The sequence below is a fragment of the Siphateles boraxobius genome, unplaced genomic scaffold (assembly GCF_051911475.1).
Source record: "Siphateles boraxobius isolate OS27281-9 unplaced genomic scaffold, OSU_SipBor_1 7, whole genome shotgun sequence".
NCBI lineage: Eukaryota > Metazoa > Chordata > Actinopteri > Cypriniformes > Leuciscidae > Siphateles > Siphateles boraxobius.
Genome location: NW_027509197.1, coordinates 14,613,381 through 14,633,420, shown reverse-complemented (window position 1 = coordinate 14,633,420; position 20,040 = coordinate 14,613,381). Strand labels below are relative to the sequence as shown.

At 46.2% G+C, this 20,040-nt stretch overlaps 1 protein-coding gene across 3 annotated transcripts in view; it reads right to left on the bottom strand.

The window, feature by feature from the left end:
* The window catches only part of thsd7ba (thrombospondin, type I, domain containing 7Ba), a 300,618-nt gene that overhangs the window by 212,259 nt on the left and 68,319 nt on the right, over positions 1-20,040 (bottom strand). For all 3 annotated transcript variants that reach the window (XM_077216170.1, XM_077216171.1, XM_077216172.1), the window contains one exon: positions 3,917-4,093. In XM_077216170.1, the coding sequence (XP_077072285.1) occupies positions 3,917-4,070 (154 nt within the window). In that variant the 5' untranslated portion in view covers positions 4,071-4,093. The remainder of the gene's footprint in view (positions 1-3,916; positions 4,094-20,040) is intronic.

The following is a 20,040-nucleotide window of genomic DNA, read 5'->3' as shown; positions in this document are numbered from 1 at the left end:
TCAAACTCAGCAGAGTTTTCATTCTAGCGTAAGATGTCAGTGTCGTTGTGATGTTGGGAGCTGTGTGAATGAGGGATTCTCAGCAGGGGGAAAAAGGACCGGATGAAAGACACATGCAAACAGAGTGCAGAGTCAATACAAGGCAATTAAAGGGATATTTCATCCAAAAATAAAAATGCTGTCATCATCTATTCACCCTCTTGTCGTTTCAAACCCATCTAACTTGTTTTGTCAGTGCGAAACAAAAGGAAAAAAAAAATATCAGAATGACCACGCTGCTTGTCAAACATGTTCATGTGATTAACGTTAATCTGGCAATGTTATATGTTGTTAGTTGCTGTATATATTACAGCAGTTTGGAAATTAAATGTCTGGTCTTAATATTCAACAAAATTATTTATCTGACTGCAATGACACCATTGTCTGAGAACTGAACTGAGTTGGACGATGACATCATTGTTTTCTCCAGAGCTGCTGTATAGATAAATGAACTAAATAAATAACTAGGCCTACTGATTTTTACAACGGAAATTAATCAACACTGAACTTACTTAAGCTGGACAATTTTCTTCTAGATCTGCTGTACAGCCGAAACAAACTTTGTTGCATTATTTTTCTATTATCACTGTAAAGCTGTTTTGAAACAATCTGCATTGTAAAAAGCTCTATATAAAAAAAAAGATGCCTTGACCTGGTGTGTGGCACTAACAGGTTAATGCTCAATTGCATTTGAAAATAACACACGACCTACACTAAAACTTACCCTAAACCTAACCAAACGGTGTGAACATAAGCAAACGCGAGATAAAAACATTTTCAAGGGACTCATACCCGAGCATTTCACATTACGGGCCCTATCTTGCACCCGGCGCAAATGACTTTGTACACTGACGGATGTATCATTCCTATTTTGCACGCGAGCAAAGCGGACTTCTCCCTCCACAGACACACGTCGGTTAACTAAGAAATACACTTGCGCTCCCCGGGGCGGTTCAGCGCAAAGAGGAGGTGTGTTCCGGCGCAAACTTTCCCTCATGCTATTTTGCTGTTCTATAAAACAATTGCGCCACTGACCAGAAAAAAAACCTAGTCTAAAGTCAATGGATACATTCAGATGCTATTTTAAGCGCGCATGCTTTGCCAAAATACAGAGTGTGAACAATGCGCGTACACTGTAGATGATTCTCTCATCTACACAGATGCATTTAACTTTTTGCAAATGATACATTATTATAAGGAAAAATATTAAAACACGAGGGAAATCACTGTTGTGTCCATGACGATGGGGAAAATAGGCATAAAGCTTACAGATTTACCCAAATTATTATATGCATGTTTAACCGAAGCTAATTTGGGTGGGTTTGTCCCAACCTCAATGTCACTTCTCTTTCTTTTACGGCCCTGGCGAGAACATCCATCTCCTCGGCTGAGAACCGATTCAGAAGCGCGCCTGGTAAATGCGCCGTTATAATAGTATTGCGCCATGGAACAAGCGCACCTCGTTCATCATGCTCTTAAAGGGAATGTGATATAAAGCTCTTATATGTTTGTTTCCCGTTACGCCCAAACCACACATATGAATAATGAAGCTACTTCAGACCAACCCCTTCTAGATTTGCGCCAGGCGCAAGAGGCATTTATCCCGCCCGGAAAATAGCAACAGCGCCGGGATCCGCCCACAAAGTTACTTGCGCTTTGACACTTGCGTTTCAGATCGTTAAAATAGGGCCCTACGAGTGCAATGCTGTACTAGGTGAGCTACTGAGCAAGTTTACTACATCAGAAAAGCCATACATTTGTAACTGGTTAACATCAAAATATATTAGTTTACAAATCATACACTGTGGCAAAATTGATCTGAGGTCACAACATAGCATTTTTCAAGGAACCACATTAAAGTAACTCTTTATTAATATACAGTTGCAATCAAAATTATTCATCCCGCTTGATCTGCAAGACATTATGTTGCCAAGAACTAAATACAAAACAAATTGTATGAAAACAATTCAACAAAGGCATCAGTTAACTATTATAGAAAGTGTATTAATACACATTTGAGTGACTGTGAGAATGTAAAGTTGATGAGAAATGGAAAAAAAATAATCTAATTGGCTCTAAACAATCGTGTTCAAAGTTATTCAACCCCAAAAGTCAAATTTTTTATCAGAATCTTTTATTCTTTATAACCTCTGATAAACACTGCCTGTAAGTGCTGAGAAGCTTCTGTCACCTCTCTACTGCATTCTTGGTCAATTCCTCGCTTGAAAAAAGCTTTCCACTGATCATCTTTGGTTTTCACGTTAACACTGCTTTCTTCAAATTACACCGAACATTTTTAATGAGATTTAAATCTGAAGACTGTACAGGCCACTCAAGAACATTCTACGACTGATCCCTGGACCAAACTTCAATAGATTTGGATGAATACTTTGGGATGGCTGTTCTGCAGGAAAGTCCATCACGCTTCTGTCTTTGCACAGAAGGCATCACCATCTTTGCAAAAATGTCTTGATACTTCAAATAATTCATGATGTCCTTCATACAGTCAAGACATCCACTTCCTGCAACAGCAAAGCACCCCATAATAAGATTGAACCACCTCTGTGTTTGACCATGTAGATGGTGTTCTTCTGCTCATAAGCTTTGTGTTTTTTGCACAAAAATACTGCTGATTCATAGGTCCAAAAATGTGGTCACATTAATCCATAAAACATTCTTCCAAAACTCTACAGGTTTATCTAAACTAATTTTAGCATATGTAAATCAGGCTTTTATGTTCCTCTTGGTCAAGAGTGGCATTCGGCAAGATGTGCCGACATGAAGGACATGCTTGTCTAGTGTTTTTCTTATACTCTGCATTGAAATGTTTTTCCCTCCTTTCATCAGGTCATCTTCACACTCTTTGGCAGTAAATTGAGGGGTTTTCTTAGTTGCTCTGATCAATCATTTTATTCCCTTTAATGACTGTTCTTTTTCTTCAAAGCCCTCGAAGGTTCTCTGGTAAAACAAATTTTAAACTTATGAATAAGGTTGCCAGCTGTGTCTCTAGGAACTTTTAGTTTTTAGGAAATATTCGATTTTCTAATGTAATAAAACGATTTGTTATATAGATTTTGTACGAGTTCGTTTGACTTGTTCATATTTGCAACTAAACTTTAGCACATCTTGCATGGGCTAAATGCATGTATGTGTAACAGCACAATCTAATTCGGTTTTGTTATAGAGTTTCCAAAGGCTTAATTGTGTTTTAACACAATTTTGTACCATACCATATAAATAAGTGACTTAAAAACAGCAATGTTGAATAGGGGTTGAATAGTTATGGAATAGCTGTATTACAAAAAAAAAAAAAAAAACATAACTCATAATTATTACATTATTGACATTATCACCTTTAATTCCCCACTAAACTGTTATAGAAAAAAAAAACTTAAAAAAAAACTATCTTTAGAAAAGCCTACATTTGTAAATTATCACAGTCTAGGGGTTGAATAATTCAACTGGAAGCTACAGTGAGTTGTACATATAGGTACATTTTTGGAGTTTTCCAAAAATATACATAGGTAGAGTCCGTATAAGCAAGGGTTGAGAAAAGAACAGCTTGAACATTTTGCGAAACAATTTATTTTGTAACTGGTTTGGAACAACAAGTAAATCAAAACATAATTTTGCACTAACAGAACATACTAACTGCTAAGTTGCATCTCAGACAGCAATGTAATAATTAAACATTAGATGTAAGAAAGCAGCATGACTTAAAGTTTGAAACGGCACAGAGGAATTTATTACGCTAGTTCCTGATAAACACCATCGGAGCTCGAGTGAGGAATACACATCAAAGCGGACCCAAGTAAAAAGAGATCTAGCATAGAAGTCTCCATATCACAGGAATAGACATCATAGACAACACGCTTACCTGTTTTCCACATATAGTGCCTGTCCTTTGGAAACTCTAGGTCTGACCTCACTTGCATTCCAATGAGAGACATAGAGAGCAGCAGGTATTCCCCAACACGCCATGTCCAGCCCGTTACACCAGAGTCATCTTTTAGAATCATAGTCCAGCCCATTGACGTCCTGTCCACTATTAGTCCTGCAAAAACAAAAAACAAAGCAAACAATCGTGATTATGCTCTTTTACCTGTTAGGAAGTGAATACACCAGCCAAGCATATTAAACAACTCTTGGGAATCATTACATTAATCACCGGCATACGTTTGACTAGTCATTTAATCCTCGAGGACGTCAAATCGAGCACACGTGTCAGGATCAGGATCATTTAGTCTTAAAGCTGCGTGCACTGATGCGGTAAATACCACGGTAAACACAGGCAGAGCATTGGGTCTTTCAGCCCTGAAGTAATTGAGGATATTAACACCTTTTTATTGCAACTCATTTAATTCTGTCTCCCGTCGCTGTAATTCATATCCTTTGGCTGAAAGATTAGTTCTGGAATCACTGACTGTCCACGCATGTGTATGGGTGAGAGGGAATTTTAACACATATCTGATTTACAATGAACTTTTTTTGCAAACATTCAGAGATAGCAGTTGTACACTATTGTGTTTGTACTATTCACAATTTAAAGCAGCTGATCTTGAACTATTAACATATTTTACCACCTGCACACAGTCTGTTTTGTCACACGCTAACTGATGGAAATCTGCACACCATTTAAATGGCAAATATTCAATGGACCGGATCCACGTTATGCCTCTCACATGTAATAAACTTCTCCATTGACATCCGAAATGGGAAACTAACTCATTTAAACAGCTCGGTAGCACGAACGTCTCGGTTACGTATGTAACCCTCGTTCCCTGAGTAGGGAACGGAGACGTTACGTCGGATGACGACGAATGGGGGTTTCGCTTAGAACACCTATCGACTTCGAGTATTACAAAACGAGCCAATGGCGATGAAATGCCATGGGTCTGCGGAATTTGCATAGCGTATCTCCGCCCCACCGCGTGGGTATAAAGGAGGACGCCGGCAACATGCAGGTATGTCTTCGCTGAGGAGCCGAGACTGAACTCAGGCGTCTGCCCAGCGGTACAGCGGAAGTGGCAGGGAGACGTAACGTCTCCGTTCCCTACTCAGGGAACGAGGGTTACATACGTAACCGAGACGTTCCCTTTCGTAGTCACTCCGAGTTACGTCGGATGACGACGAATGGGGGTCCCCGTGAAATCACGCCACCTTCACAGCTGTCTTCCAGTGCCCTGCGAAAGTCTGATCCCCTTGTCGTGATACTGGCACAGACGAAGGAGTCCTACTTAACACAGGAATACCAAGGTACACTGGGAAGCATATCTCAGAGGAGATATGCCGCAGCATGCCTACCCGTAGGGAGGACTTAAGATACACATATGGCCGGAGGGCTACATATGGGTGAACACTGAAGTGACCAGCCCGAGGGGTGGCAACTTTCAACTCCAGGAGGGCAAGATGGCTTGCCAAGGGAAAGACACATGCTCAAGGAGGCTTACAGTGGAAATACACATGTGGGGGTTACTCAGGGAGGAACCATGCACACGGAGGCACCTAGCCGACGCCCAGGCAATAGACACTGGCGCCAGCGTCAACAGTGCAGGAGGAACTCAGGGCTTCAAAGAGGAAGGCTCACCTAAGGAATAATCGCACGTATCCAGTCCGTGGAGTGGAATGGCGAGCAAGCGAAGACACCTGAGCGGGTCCAGCACGAGAGGACACAGGCTCCACTCGGAGATTATAGAATCTGGCGAATGTGTTGGGTGTCGCCCAGCCTGCAGCTCTACAATGTCTGCCAGCGAGGCGCCATGTGCTAGAGCCCAAGAGGAAGCCACACTCCGAGTGGAGTGGGCTGTCACACCAAGGGGGCACGGTCGGCCTTGCTGTTGGTAAGCCAAAGCAATGGCGTCCACTATCCAGTGAGACAACCTCTGCTTTGAGAGAGCCTTTCCCTTCAGTCTCCCACCATAACAGACAAAGAGCTGGTCTGAGGTCCTGAAACACTGCGTTCTGTCTACGTAAGCGCGGAGAGCGCGTACTGGACAGAGCAGTGCCAAGGCTGGGTCTGCCTCCTCCCGGGGCAGCGCTTGCAGGTCCACCACCTGGTCCCGGAGGGGAGTGGTGGGAACCTTGGGCACATATCCAGGCCGGGGTCTCAGGATCACGTGAGAGTGACCGGGCCCGAATTCCAGGCACGCTTCGTCAACGGAGAATGCGTGCAGGTCCCCTACCCTCTTGATGGAGGCCAATGCAACCAGGAGCGCTGTCTTCATAGACAGGAACTTAAGCTCAACTGGTTGCAGAGGCTCAAAGGGAGCCCTCTGCAGGGCATTTAAGACCACTGAGAGGTCCCAAGAGGGAACGAGAGGAGGGCGAGGAGGATTCAGTCTCCTCGCTCCTCTCAGGAACCTGACGATCAGGTCGTGCTTCCCCAGAGACTTACCTTGAACTGCTTCGTGATATGCGGCGATAGCGGCCACATACACCTTCAGGGTGGAGGGAGACAGCCTTCGCTCCAACCCATCTTGCAGGAAGGAAAGCACGACAGAGATCGAGCATCTCCTGGGGTCTTCTCGACGAGAAGAGCACCAGTTGACGAAGAGGTTCCACTTCAACGCATAGACATGTCCCGTGGACGATGCTCTAGCGGAAGTGATGGTAGCCGCCACCGCTGGTGGCAGGGAACTCAAACCTGACTCGTCCCGTCCAGGAGCCACACGTGGAGCCTCCAGAGATCGGGTCGAGGGTGCCAAAGGGTGCCCCGTCTCTGAGAAAGGAGATCCTTCCTCAGAGGAATTGGCCAAGGAGGTACTGTCGCGAGGAGTACCAGTTCGGAGAACCAGGTCCGGGTGGGCCAATACGGCGCAACCAGAATGAGCTGCTCCTCGTCCTCCTTGATCTTGCACAAGGTCTGTGCGAGAAGGCTCACTGGGGGAAACGCATATTTGCGTAGGCCCCGCGGCCAGCTGTGCGCCAGTGCATCCGTGCCGAGAGAGCCCTCAGTCAGGGGATAGAACAGGGCGCAATGGGTCGAGTCGTGAGAGGCAAACAGATCTATCTGTGCGTCCCCGAACTGGTCCCAAATCAGCTGAACCGACTGGGGATGGAGTCTCCATTCGCAGGAGATGGGCCGAAACCGTGACAGCTCGTCGGCTGCAAAGTTCCGATCTCCCGGAATGTAGATAGCACGAAGGGACCTCAGGTGCTTCTGACTCCATAAGAGGAGGTGGCGTGCGAGTTGCGACATACGGCGGGAGCGTAGACCACCCTGACGGTTGATGTACGCTACAGTCGCGGTATTGTCTGAACGGACTAGTACGTGTTGACCCCTGAGCAACGTGAGGAAACGGTGCAGGGCAAGGCGTACTGCCAGCAACTCGAGGCAATTGACAAGCAGAAGGCGCTGGGGTCCTGTCCAGGAGCCCGCGGCAGCATGTCCGTTGCACATGGCGCCTCAGCCCGTGGAAGAGGCATCTGTGGAGACAACAACATGCCTGGAAACTCGTTCTAGGGGAACACCGGCCCGTAGAAACTGAGGTTCCACCACGGGGTGAAGGTCTGACGACAGGTCGGAGTTACTGTAACTCGGAGCGTGCCATGATGCCATGCCCACCTCGGGACTCGATCGCGAAGCCACAGCTGAAGCGGTCTCATATGAAGCAATCCGAGCGGCGTTGCCGCAGCTGCAGATGCCATATGCCCCAGGAGCCTCTGAAACAATTTCAGTGGGACCGCACTCTTGTTTAATGGCTGAGTGGAGAAGGCGACCAAGTCCATGCCGAGAAAAGAGCTCCCCTGCACGGGGCAAAGTTTACTCCTTTCCCAGTTGACCCGAAGGCCCAGACGAGCTAGGTGCCGGAGCACTGGGTCCCTGTATTCACAAACCTGGTCTCAGGAGTGAGCTTAAGACAGCCAGTCACCGAGATAGTTCAGGATGCGAACCCCGTGCTCCCATGGAGGAACAAGGGCTGCCTCAACAACCTTGTGAAGGCGCGAGGAGACAGGGCTAGCCCGAATGGGAGAACAGCGTACTGACATGCGCGCGCCCTGACAGCAGAACGTAGGTACGGTCTGAGTCGAAGGAGAACGGAGACATAAGAGTAGGCGTCCTTCAGGTCGATCGCTGCAAACCAATCCTGTGGCCGCACACATCCAGAAATGCGTTTGGCCAGGAGCATCTTGAACGGCAGCCTGAGAAGGGAGCGGTTCAGATGCATAGGTCCAGGATTGGCCGTAACCCACCAGACTTCTCCGGGACAATGAGGTAGGGACTGTTAACCCGGACCTCATCTCGGCTGGAGGGACAGTCTCAATCGCACCCTTCGCCAGTAGGGAGCAACCTCCGCTCTCATGATAGGGGCATAGCCACCGACGAAAGTGGAGCGGACTCCCGTGAAGACGGGAGGAGACCGTGCGAACTGAATCGCATAGCCGAGCCGATGGTTCGCACGACCCAGCGGAACAGATAGGGAGCTCTAGTGCAGGCTCCCAACTGTGCCAGCGGAGTGAAGAACCACAGACGTCCCCCCGGTGGTGCAGCGAAGCGGAAATGACCAGCCCAGACGAGGGCGGCATAGCGGCCCGGTGTGGGGGCAAGGTCATAACCGCACCCTGACAGAGGAGGCCAGGGAAGGACCAGCGTTCCACGGGGGCCTGCTCTGTCAGGGGTCTGGCGACAGAGGGGGACAGGGGCGAAACGGTCCGTGGACGGCACGCCGTGTCAACCACCTCTGGGGCAGAGGGGGAAGAGGAGAGCACGGCTTGTGGGCGGCGCTCTGTGTCGTCCGAGAACTCTGTATGCTCAGAGAGGAGAGAGTCAGTTCTTCCTGAATAAGGATTCTTCCCCAGCCCTCCACCGGGGAAAGGAGTGGCCCTGCTACCAACTCCTGGAAAGAACTGAGTCTCATCTCTGAGCAGCCCATCTCAAAAGTGCCGCTTAACCCGGCGTTTAGCGGGGTGCGGGGCTGGAGAGGGCTGAGGCATCCCCCTACGGTCTTCCAGAGCCAGGCCCGGGTGGACGGGCGGGGTTGGAACCGTGGGAGGGAGCCTTCGGCGGTGGGCAGACTGAGGGATCTGAGCGGACGGCGGGCCGTCGGGCAGAATAACCTCAATCTGCTCACGGGCGGTTGAGAACTGTGGGCAGAAGCACTCAACCGCACCGCCGAAGAGGCCGACCTGGGAGATGGGGTGTCGAGCAGACGGGTCCGCCCGACATCTTGCACATCAGACCGGTCAGCCCCAAACTGGTGAACATCACCTGACTCCGAGAGCGTACGGCCACTTTCGTCGCTCGGAGAGCAAGGTCAGTGGCGGCGCGCAGCTCACTGAAGAGCCTCGGGTCAGTCCCGCCCTCCTGCATGTCCATGAGCGTCTGGGTCAGGTAGACCAGCAGAACGGTCATGGGATGCAGTGAGGCAGCTGCCTGTCCTGTGGCACTATAGGATTTCGCCACAGATTACTGTGACGAAAAGAACTACAGGCTTGGACGGGTGCTTAGGATTGCGCCGGGAAGCACTCTGAGGACACAGTAGCATGGCAACAGAGCGTTCAACCGGGGGAACCCCAGTGTACCCATGGGCAGCGGCCCCTGAGGGGAGGAAAGGCGGATGAGACCAACGAGAGGACCCGTGAACTCATCATGCACGTCCGGGAGGAAAGATATTGGGGTATGCCGTGGACGCGTCGGCGGCCTCACCCAAAAACCAATCGTCCCGGGAAAGCATGGCCATCATCTCCGGATCAGACTCAGGCACAGCCGTATGCACACCAAGGGGTGGCAGCTGTGAAGAGTCGTCATTTCCAGAAGAATCAAGCCCACCTAGTGATGCTGCTACAGACACAGCATCATCCTCTGTAGCTTCAAATGAAAACACACGGGCCACCCGTGGGTAGACTCGTGGAATCATCAGTTCGCTAGCGGGCACCGTCATTAAAGAGGGGGGGCTGGGGCGTGGACACAGAGTCGGCGCCTTGTTCCAGACCAACACCCTCAGGTCACCCTGTCCACCAGCCGAAGATCGGGTAGTGGATGAGGGGACTCTCACTCTTGCGAGTTCACCGAGTCTCGACCTATATATGACGCGATGATCACGTTCCCAGAGAGAACATGAGTCATCCACGAGCGCTGTTCAAGCATGATCAAAGCCCAAACACACTAGACAGCGCTCGTGCCCATCAGAGTCCGATACCAGTCCGCTGCAACCAGAAATGCACGGGCGAGCCGTCTTTAAAAAGACGTGCCGCGTGCGAGCTCTTTTATGAGAGGAGAAAAAAACTCCGCGATGTTGAAGCGCACAGGGAGACACACACACACTGGCAGATCACTGCACAGATCAGCAGGCACTGTGAGCTCGCTGCAGATCGCCGTCACACCAACACCGGAGAGAGAAGCTCGTCTCATAGAGCGAAGTCAGAGATGATTGTGGAGTGAAGAAATATTCTTGGCTCCGAAGCGAAAACATACCTGCATGTTGCCGGCGTCCTCCTTTATACCCACGCGGTGGGGCGGAGATACGCTATGCAAATTCCGCAGACCCATGGCATTTCATCGCCATTGGCTCGTTTTGTAATACTCGAAGTCGATAGGTGTTCTAAGCGAAACCCCCATTCGTCGTCATCCGACGTAACTCGGAGTGACTACGAAAGGGAACCAAGGTTATTCATTCACGCCAGGCCCGCGGCAAGAAATGGGGATCTCTATATTTTAGAGCATCATTGTTTCATATATGGGACACAGCTCTGCACAGACCAGTGTATTGCAGTATTATCTGAATTAAAATTTTGATTGATTTTCCTCTTATGGAGACGGCATACAATGCATTACCTGTGGACAATCTGTTCGAGGAGGCTAGACAGAATCGGTGTATTGATGGATGAATTGCTATCAGACTAAAATATGTGTTTGGAATGTGGAATTATTCTGATGTGCTTTCTCAGGGAAAGCCTGCAGCTCCCAATTGGTTTTTGGTTGATTTCATTTGGAGAAATTAGATTTTTATTTCATTGCTTCAGCAGTGTTGCAGGAAAATCTGATTTGAAAGGAATATGGTGAGAGGCCTTGACGGAGTGAAAAAAGATCTCTTATCCTTTAACTGCTGCCACAAGTAAATGTCTTGATAGAATTAGATATTTTCAAAAGGGTATACACAGATATCCTCTTGAAGAGGCTAGAGCTGGTTGCTTGGGACTATGGAGATTGCTTCATTCAATTTTTGAACACATATTTCAGTTTAACATTTCTATTTAAGTGAATAAATGAGTGATGTTGACCTGTACTGTATGTCAGCTTTCCTTCAGAATTGAGACAACACAAACAAACAAAAAATCCCTCTGAGCATGCCGCACTTGTTTTAAAATAAGTTTCTAAACTAATTTTAATAAGAATTGTACTTCAGCAAAACACTGCTGTTTTAAATAACATAATATTGATGAAATTAATACGTTTTCAATATACTGTAAGTGAACAATAATCAAAATGGATAGAATCTTCAAAAAATATGTTGTCACTTTTTGTGTGTTTTCTTTTCTTCTTTAAATGAAATTACCTATTTTTTATCATATATACACCCCTTTTAAATGTTGGGATTGGTACGATTTTTAAATGTTTTTGAAAGAAGTCTCATGCTCACCAAGGCTGCATTTATTTGATAATACAGTTAAAAAAATAGTAATATTTTTACATATATTTTTATGTTTCAAATAAAAAAAATATATATATTGATATATTTTAAAATGTAATTTATTTCTGTGATTTATGACAGTTGTAAATGTCACATGGTCCATCCGAAATCATTCTATTTAAAAAAAGAATAAAAAGTTAAATAGAAATGCATTTATTTCAAATAGAAGTCTTCTGTAACATTAAAATAGTTTTTTATCCATTTAAAGTGTCCTTGAGTACTGTTTTTTTTAAAGAAATTAATAGTTTTATTAGTGTATATTTCACAAAAGTATTTTAATTCAGATTTTACTCAGAGATATGAATAAAATCACACATGCAAATAAAATTCCCTTAAGCTATTCCTTTATTCTCTATACTAATCTATAGTCATGCCAGATATACACAAACTGTAGACAGAGACACAGTTCTGCGAGCACACAAACAAGCATATAAATATGGTGTTGGAATGTACACCGTAATCCTGCATAATGGCAGAAACAAAACACAAATAACATAAAACTTCAATATTTACAGTGAATATTTACAAAAGGTTACATATAGCCTAGCAAACATTCACAGACTGAGAGTGGAAAACCTCAGCGTGATGGACTTAGCCTTTTCTCCGTGACCTGTCAGCCGTAGGGAGGATGTGAATACTGACACTCGTTCCTGCATGTGCCTATCACCCGCCGTACCAGACACAGCCATCCTGGAAATCAAATGCGTCAAAGTCCTGCGCTGCTTTTTAGAATAACTAGGTCAAACAAAGCTTGTGGGCTCAGACTGGAACACAGTGTGCAGTCTTAAGAACCTGAGAAAGCTTCTGCACTTCAGGATTCATGACACTTCAGTCGAGATTTTCTCAAGGAGCACACACCTTAACTCTTTCAGGCAGAGGCTTGGACTCTCATTTAGATTTTCATTTATACTGCCATTAATCGGTAACAAACCATCCAATTTAAATATGCACTGATTCAAATTCCATAGACTTGTAGGTCGTGCAGGTTTCTCCTTGTTGCCACTATGCAGGGGTCCTGCTGAATTGGATAAAAGCAAACTTTGTCAGCAGGCTGTAAGTCTTTCTAGTTGGGGTGGGTTATATATCAGATTGGTATGAAAAGTCATGTGCTCAAATATATCTTCAAAGAAGCACATGGGAATTAATTTATTAGTATTAGCTGAGGCAGTGAATTTCACATCAACATCAAACAGAAGGCTTTTCACCATTCTTGCCATGTGATCTGGTGTTACATCTACTGTGCTATGGTTTTTGTGTTTGACCACCACATTTCATATTTTATGTTATTTTCCGGCATTTAATAATAAGTGGTTTAAATAAAGTAATATTTAACATTTTTAGAAAAAATAATGATGAGGATTTAAAGTTATCCTCAGATAGATATTACAGCCCACGTGATCAAATAGTTGCGCGCGCATTTTGGCAACGGAAGTGGTGTTGATTTCCACTGGCTCTAATGTGTTAGCAACTCCGAAAGTTAATCAAAACGGTTTCCCAGCATCGGGTGTACACGCTCGGTTTCTCAACTAAATACGTATATCTGGCCACTGTATATTTGGCCATCTGCTAACGTCTTCTATACACTCCACTATAGTACACGGATCTGGTAGCCAGATACCATTTGATAAAGTCAACTTTTTGAAATAACTTTCTCTGTCTGTGTTGCTTAATCCGCTCGCGTAGCTTGACACGCTGCTGATTCTCGCCATACTTCCGTTGCCAATATGCGCGCGCATACGTTGCCACGTCATAATTGTGTACAAACAGTAAAAGGGTCATTAAATGAGGATTTATAATATTTCTTATATTATTATTATTATATTCTATACATATATCGGTTTCACTTTTTTTGATGGTCCGTTCAACACATTCTGTTGACTAAGAAACTTTGCACCTACATATCTACTAAATCTCATTAGAGTCTTATCAGAGTCTTAGTAGACTGTTAGGGTTAGGGTTAGAATACTCTAAATTGACATGTACTTGCAAAGTTACTTATAGGGCCCTATCTTGCACCCGGCGCAAATGACTTTGTACACTGACGCATGTATCATTCCTATTTTGCACCCGCGCAAAGCGGACTTTTCCCTCCACAGACACACGTCGGTTAACTAAGAAATACACTTGCGCTCCCCGGGGCGGTTCAGCGCAAAGAGGAGGTGTGTTCCGGCGCAAAATTTCCCTCATGCTATTTTGCTGTTCTATAAAACAATTGCGCCACTGACCAGAAAAAAACTAGTCTAAACTAGTCTCGATCTCCTCGGCTGAGAACCGATTCAGAAACGCGCCTGGTAAATGCGCCGTTATAGTATTGCGCCATGGAACAAGCGCACCTCATTCATCACGTTCTTAAAGGGAATGTTATATAAAGCTCTTATTGGTTTGTTTCCCGTTATGCCCAAACCACACCTATGAATAATGAAGCTACTTCAGACCAACCCCTTTTAGATTTGCGCCAGACGCAAGAGGCATTTATCCCGCCGGGAAAATAGCAACAGCGCCGGGATCTGCCCACAAAGTTACTTGCGCTTTGCGCTTTGACACTTGCGTTTCAGATCGTTAAAATAGGGCCCATAGTCACTAGAATGTCTGCTGGGGAACCATCAGAATAAAGTGTAAGCAGATATTAAGCAGACAGTCAACTAATATTCTAATGAGAGCTAGTTGACATGTAGTTATAAGTAACTTATAGTCAACAGAATTTTTAAAAGGGACCATCAAAATAAAGTGTTACCCATATATCATTTATTGTAATATCAGGACAGTTGTTTTACAATCACTTTATACTTTTAGGGCCAGATCTACTAACAGCTTGCATCAGCGCAAACCCTCTTTTGGCATTAAAAAAAAACTACTATCAGGATTTACTAAAGAAATGCAGTGAAAAATTAGTGCTGAAAAGACGTGGACAGGGTTATTTCTGTATAACGTTCTGACATTATTGCATATGCATTTGTAGGATTTTGCCTTTCAGACGCCAAATTTATGGGAGGAGAGTATTTGAATGATTCATATAAGGTGATTAACAAAGCTTTGCGCTAGTCAATTCACTGGTATTTGCGCTATTATTTAAAGCCTCAAAAATTGTTGTCTTAAAGACGCGCAGAGCTTTCCTTTCCCATCTGCACTTTTTTGAACAACATTCCTGTCCAAAAATGTTATCCTAACCCAATCCCTACCCCTAAACTTAACCCCACCCATGTTATCCCTGAAATCAGAAAAAAAGTGGTAGATGAATAATACTTATTTAGAAACTCCTAAACCTGGTTGTAAGCCTAAAATTGTAAAAAAAAAAAAAAAACTGTAAACTTGTCCCTCAAATCTGATTGGCTGATTGTAATGCTGGTCCAGGAACATGTTGCACTTGGTGAAATCAGGTTCTGAATTAAAATCACTGAAAGTATTAATGCATTTTAATGTATTTTGGAAAAAAATGAAATTATGTGGACAAAAAATAAGTGGCATTGACCCACACAGGAATATGTGCAAGTTTTAAAAAGTATGTGCAACCTTGTCCCCCCAACCTGAGTGCTATTTTTCTCCCATCTCCTAAACTACATTAATAATACTCACAAAAAAGGAAAGATTCATAAGTCCAACTCTAATGCAAAATTAGATGTTTGAAACAATGTGCCTATAAAAACAGCATTATCTTTTTGAAATATGGAATACTGATTCTCCCAAAATCTTCACATGGGACAGGGCATCTTAGCTGATCTTTCTGTAAACAGGTGGGCCCGGTAATTAACGTTTGATTACAACTCCCACAGTAGACACTTTCTGTAACAGGTCTATTGCAGTCTCAGCCAGGCTCGTTCCATTAGATCTTTCTCTGCAGGACACAACTGGCTCTGACAGCAAAGGAAACAAAAGCTCCTAATCCTGTTTACTGTATCACATATGCCTTCCCCTTGCTTGAATTTCCATACAGTAATGCGTCCAATTGGCTTGTGTTCGACAAGCCGAGGAAACCTTTGAACGCCACCCGTCATTTCTGCTTCCTTATTTGTCCATAAAACCATGAAAGCACACAACTTGATAAGCCTCTACCTGCACTTTATTAGCGAGCTGGCATCATAAAAGAAAGAGAGAAATAAGAAGTTGTCTTGACACTAATATTTTAAAGTTGAACTCAGTTTCTTTTCCCTCATTAAAAAGTTTAACTTCTCAAAAAAAAGGCACAGTACTAAGGTAGTATATTGTTCAGTTTTCTCCCTGAACAATGTTGTGAGTTACTATGGCAATTCTCGATGCAGCATGAATGACCTACAATGGCAAAAATTTTCACAATCACGACAAAAATTCAAAACACTGCCTTAAACTCACTAGCAGAAAGGCAGCGGGATCCTCCTAATATGGTGCCTAAACAAGACAGGTACCCACACCTCAACGCGACATAACGTCAGCATTCTCTATTAATAACAGCAATTTCTTTGTAAAAAAGGTAAATAACAGCATCTTTCAGCCTTTAACCATCATGCAAACATGAGATATCAAACATACAGTAGTAGTTCTTGACAGGTTTTTGCATTCCACTGTTGCAGTGTTTCCTATGTAAACATGCTCTAGACAGACGTTTGGCAGTTGCGCCCACGTCTCATGGTTTTTTGCAGCTTCTCACGCATGAAACACGACACTCAAGTAAAAAAGAAAAGTTTAACTCACATTTAATTAACCTTGCCTTTTTCCCATTCCACTGCCCGTGTTTTTTGTTTTTTTTCAATCCAATAACAATGCATTCTGTTTGAACAGCCGTGACTACCGATGAGATCCAAAGCCACTGGATGTCAAGCCTGCAGCCTTTAGCTAAAAAACTAACGCTCCGGTTTTGGCGGTAAGCAGGGAAGAAGAAAAGTTTTTAAAAAAAAATAGCTGTCAAAGGGCAGCTGAATTAACAATAAAACAGGCCTGTTTCGATCGGTCGTCTTCAGCCTGTTTTCTAATCTTCAACATGCTTACACTAAAAATTACTTTTGTTGGGAACTACAGTACATGTAGATTTTATCTTGATAAAAACGTTGTTTTTTTAAAGAGAGGGCAGAGTAGGATAAGTCGTGACAAATAAGGCTTATTTACGGCACCTTCGTAACCTTTGAAGACATGGCCTTTGAACTCCGCGACCTTCGAAGGATGCAACCTCTAATTTGGGACACAGCTTACAGTACATGTCTAATTGTAAAGTTTGCAAACTTTTTTATTCAAAACCGTGATTTCTCGATTTAAAAATAATAAAAAAATCATGGCAAAACGTCTCGGTTACGTATGTAACCCTCGTTCCCTGAGTAGGGAACGGAGACGTTACGTTGCATGACGACGAATGGGGTTTCGCTTAGAACACCTATCGACTTTGAGTATTACAAAACGAGCCAATGGCAAAGAAATGCCTTGGGTCTGCGGAATTTGCATAGCGTATCTCCGCCTTACCTCGTGGGTATAAAAGGAGGACGCCGGCAACATGCAGATATGTTTCTTCGCTGAGGAGCCGAGACTGAACTCAGGCGATCCCCGCGGCACAGCGGAAAGTGGCAGGAAGACGTACCGTCTCCGTTCCCTACTCAGGGAACGAGGGTTACATACGTAACCGAGACGTTCCCTTTTGTTGTCACTCCGAGTTACGTCGGATGACGACGAATGGGGTTACCAGTCTAATCACGCCACCTTCACAGCTGTCTTCCAGTGCCCTGCGCAAATCTGAGATCCCTGTCGTAAGACTAGCAAGGACTCCTATTTAACACAGGAATACCAAGGTACACTGGGGAGCATATCCCATAGTTTAGAGGAAATATGCAAATATTACCAGCCCAAACCTGGGGGACTTAGAGAATACACATATGACCCGAAGGATGGATATGGAGAACATTGGGGTGTCCAGCCGCAGGTGGAATATTTCAACCCCAGGGGTGGCAAGGTGGAAAGACACATGCTCAGAGAGGCTTACAGTGGAAATACACATGTGGGGGTTGCCCAGAGGGGGGACCATGTACACGGAGACACCTAGCCGACGCGCAGGCAATAGACACTGGCGCCGACGTCAGGAGTGCTGGAGGAGCTCAGGGCTTTCGGAGAAGCTCACCTGAGGAGAATATCGCACGTATCCAGTCCGTGGAGTGGAATGGCGAGCAAGCGAAGACACCTGAGCGGGTCCAGTACTAGCTGGTTGAAGCGAGTACATGAGAGGACACTGGTTCCACTCGGAGATTGTAGAATCTGGCGAATGTGTTAGGTGTCGCCCAGCCTGCAGCTCTGCAAATGTCTGTTAACGAGGCGCCATGCGCTAGAGCCCAAGAGGACGCCACACTCCGGGTGGAGTGGGCAGTCACACCAAGGGGGCACGGTCGACCTTGCTGCTGGTATGCCAAAGCAATGGTGTCCACTATCCAGTGAGACAACCTCTGCTTGGAGTGAGTCTGTCTACATAGGTGCGGAGAGCACATATTGGACAGAGCAGTGTCAAGGCTGGGTCTGACTCCTCCGAGGGCAGCGCTTGCAGGTTCACCACCTGGTCCCGGAAGGGAGTGGTAGGAACCTTGGGCACATATCCAGACCGGGGTCTCAGGATCACGTGAGAGTAAGCCGGCCCGAACTCCAGGCACGCTTCGTCAACGGAGAATGCGTGCAGGTCCCCTACCCTCTTGATAGAGGCCAGTGTAACCAGGAGCGCTGTCTTCATCGACAGGAGCTTAAGCTCCACTGATTGCAAAGGCTCAAAGGGAGCACTCTGCAGGGCAGTTAGAACCACCGCGAGGTCCCAAGAGGGAACGAGAGGAGGGCGAGGAGGATTCAGTCTCCTCGCTCCTCTCAGGAATCTGATGATCAGGTCGTGCTTCCCCAAGGACTTACCCTCTACCAAGTCATGGAGTGCGGCAATAGCGGCAACATAGACTTTGAGGGTGGAGGGAGACAGCCTTCGCTCCAACCCTTCTTGAAGGAAGGAAAGCACGACACCGACCGAGCATCTCCGGGGGTCTTCTCGGCGAGAAGAGCACCAGCTGACGAAGAGGTTCCACTTTAACGCATAGACGTGTCTCCAGGACGACGCTCTAGCGGAAGTGATGGTAGCCACCACCGCAGGTGGTAGGGTACTCAAACCTGCCTGGTCCGGCCCAGGAGCCACACGTGGAGGCTCCAAAGATCGGGACGAGGGTGCCACAGGGTGCCCCGTCCCTGAGAAAGAAGGTCCTTCCTCAGAGGAATGGGCCAAGGAGGTGCTGTCGCGAGGAGTATGAGTTCGGAGAACCAGGTCCGGGTGGGCCAGTAGGGCGCAACCAGAAGAGCCTGCTCCTCGACCTCCTTGACTTTGCGCAAAACCTGCGCAAGAAGGCTCACTGGGGGAACGCATATTTGCGGCCCCGCGGCAAGCTGTGCGCCAGTGCATCCGTGCCGAGCGTGCCCTCGGTCAGGGAATAATACAGGTCGCAATGGGTCGAGTCGTGAGAGGCAAACAGATGTATCTGTGCGTCCCCGAACTGGTCCCAAATCAGCTGAACCGACTGGGGATGGAGTCGCCATTTTCCAGGGAGGGGCTGAAGCCGTGAGAGCTCTTCGGCTGCACAGTTCAGGACTCCGGGAATGAAAATGGCTCGAAGCGACCTCAGATGCTTCTGACTCCATAATAGGAGGTGGCGGGCGAGTTGCGACATACGGCGCAAGCGTAGACCACCTTGACGGTTGATGTACGCTACTGTGGCGGTATTGTCTGATCGGACTAGTACGTGTTGACCCCTGAGCAACGCCCGGAAACGGTGCAGGGCAAGGCGTACTGCCAGCAACTCGAGGCAATAGACATGCCAAACTGCTCAACACTACATGCGAGAATCACTGAGCTTCAGGAGCAACCTTGCTCAACACCTAAGTGTGAAGAAATTCACTGAACTTCAGGAGCATTTCTGCTCAACACCTGGGTGTGATAAATCTTACTGAATTTTTCAGGAGCATTTCTGCTCAACATGAGAGTGTGACAGCATGTCCATTGCGCATGGCGCCCCAGCCCGTGGAGGCATCTGTTGAGACAACAACATGCCAGGAAGCTCGTTCCAGGGGCACTCGGACCCGTAGAAAACTGAGGTTCGACCACGGGGTGAGTACTGACGGCAGGTCGGAGTAACTGGTACTCGGAGGGTGCCTTGTTGCCATGCCCACCTCGGGACTCGGTCACGAAGCCAAAACTGAACTGGTCTCATATGAAGCAATCTGAGCGGCGTACCGCGGCTGCAGATGCTATATGCCCAGGAGCCTCCGGTCAGTGGAACCGCACTCTTGCGCTTGATAGTCTCAGGCAAATCAACAATGGCTGAGTGGAGAAGGCGACCAAGTCCATACCGAGAAAAGAGCTCCTCTGCACGGGGCAAAGTTTACTCCTTTCCCAGTTGAC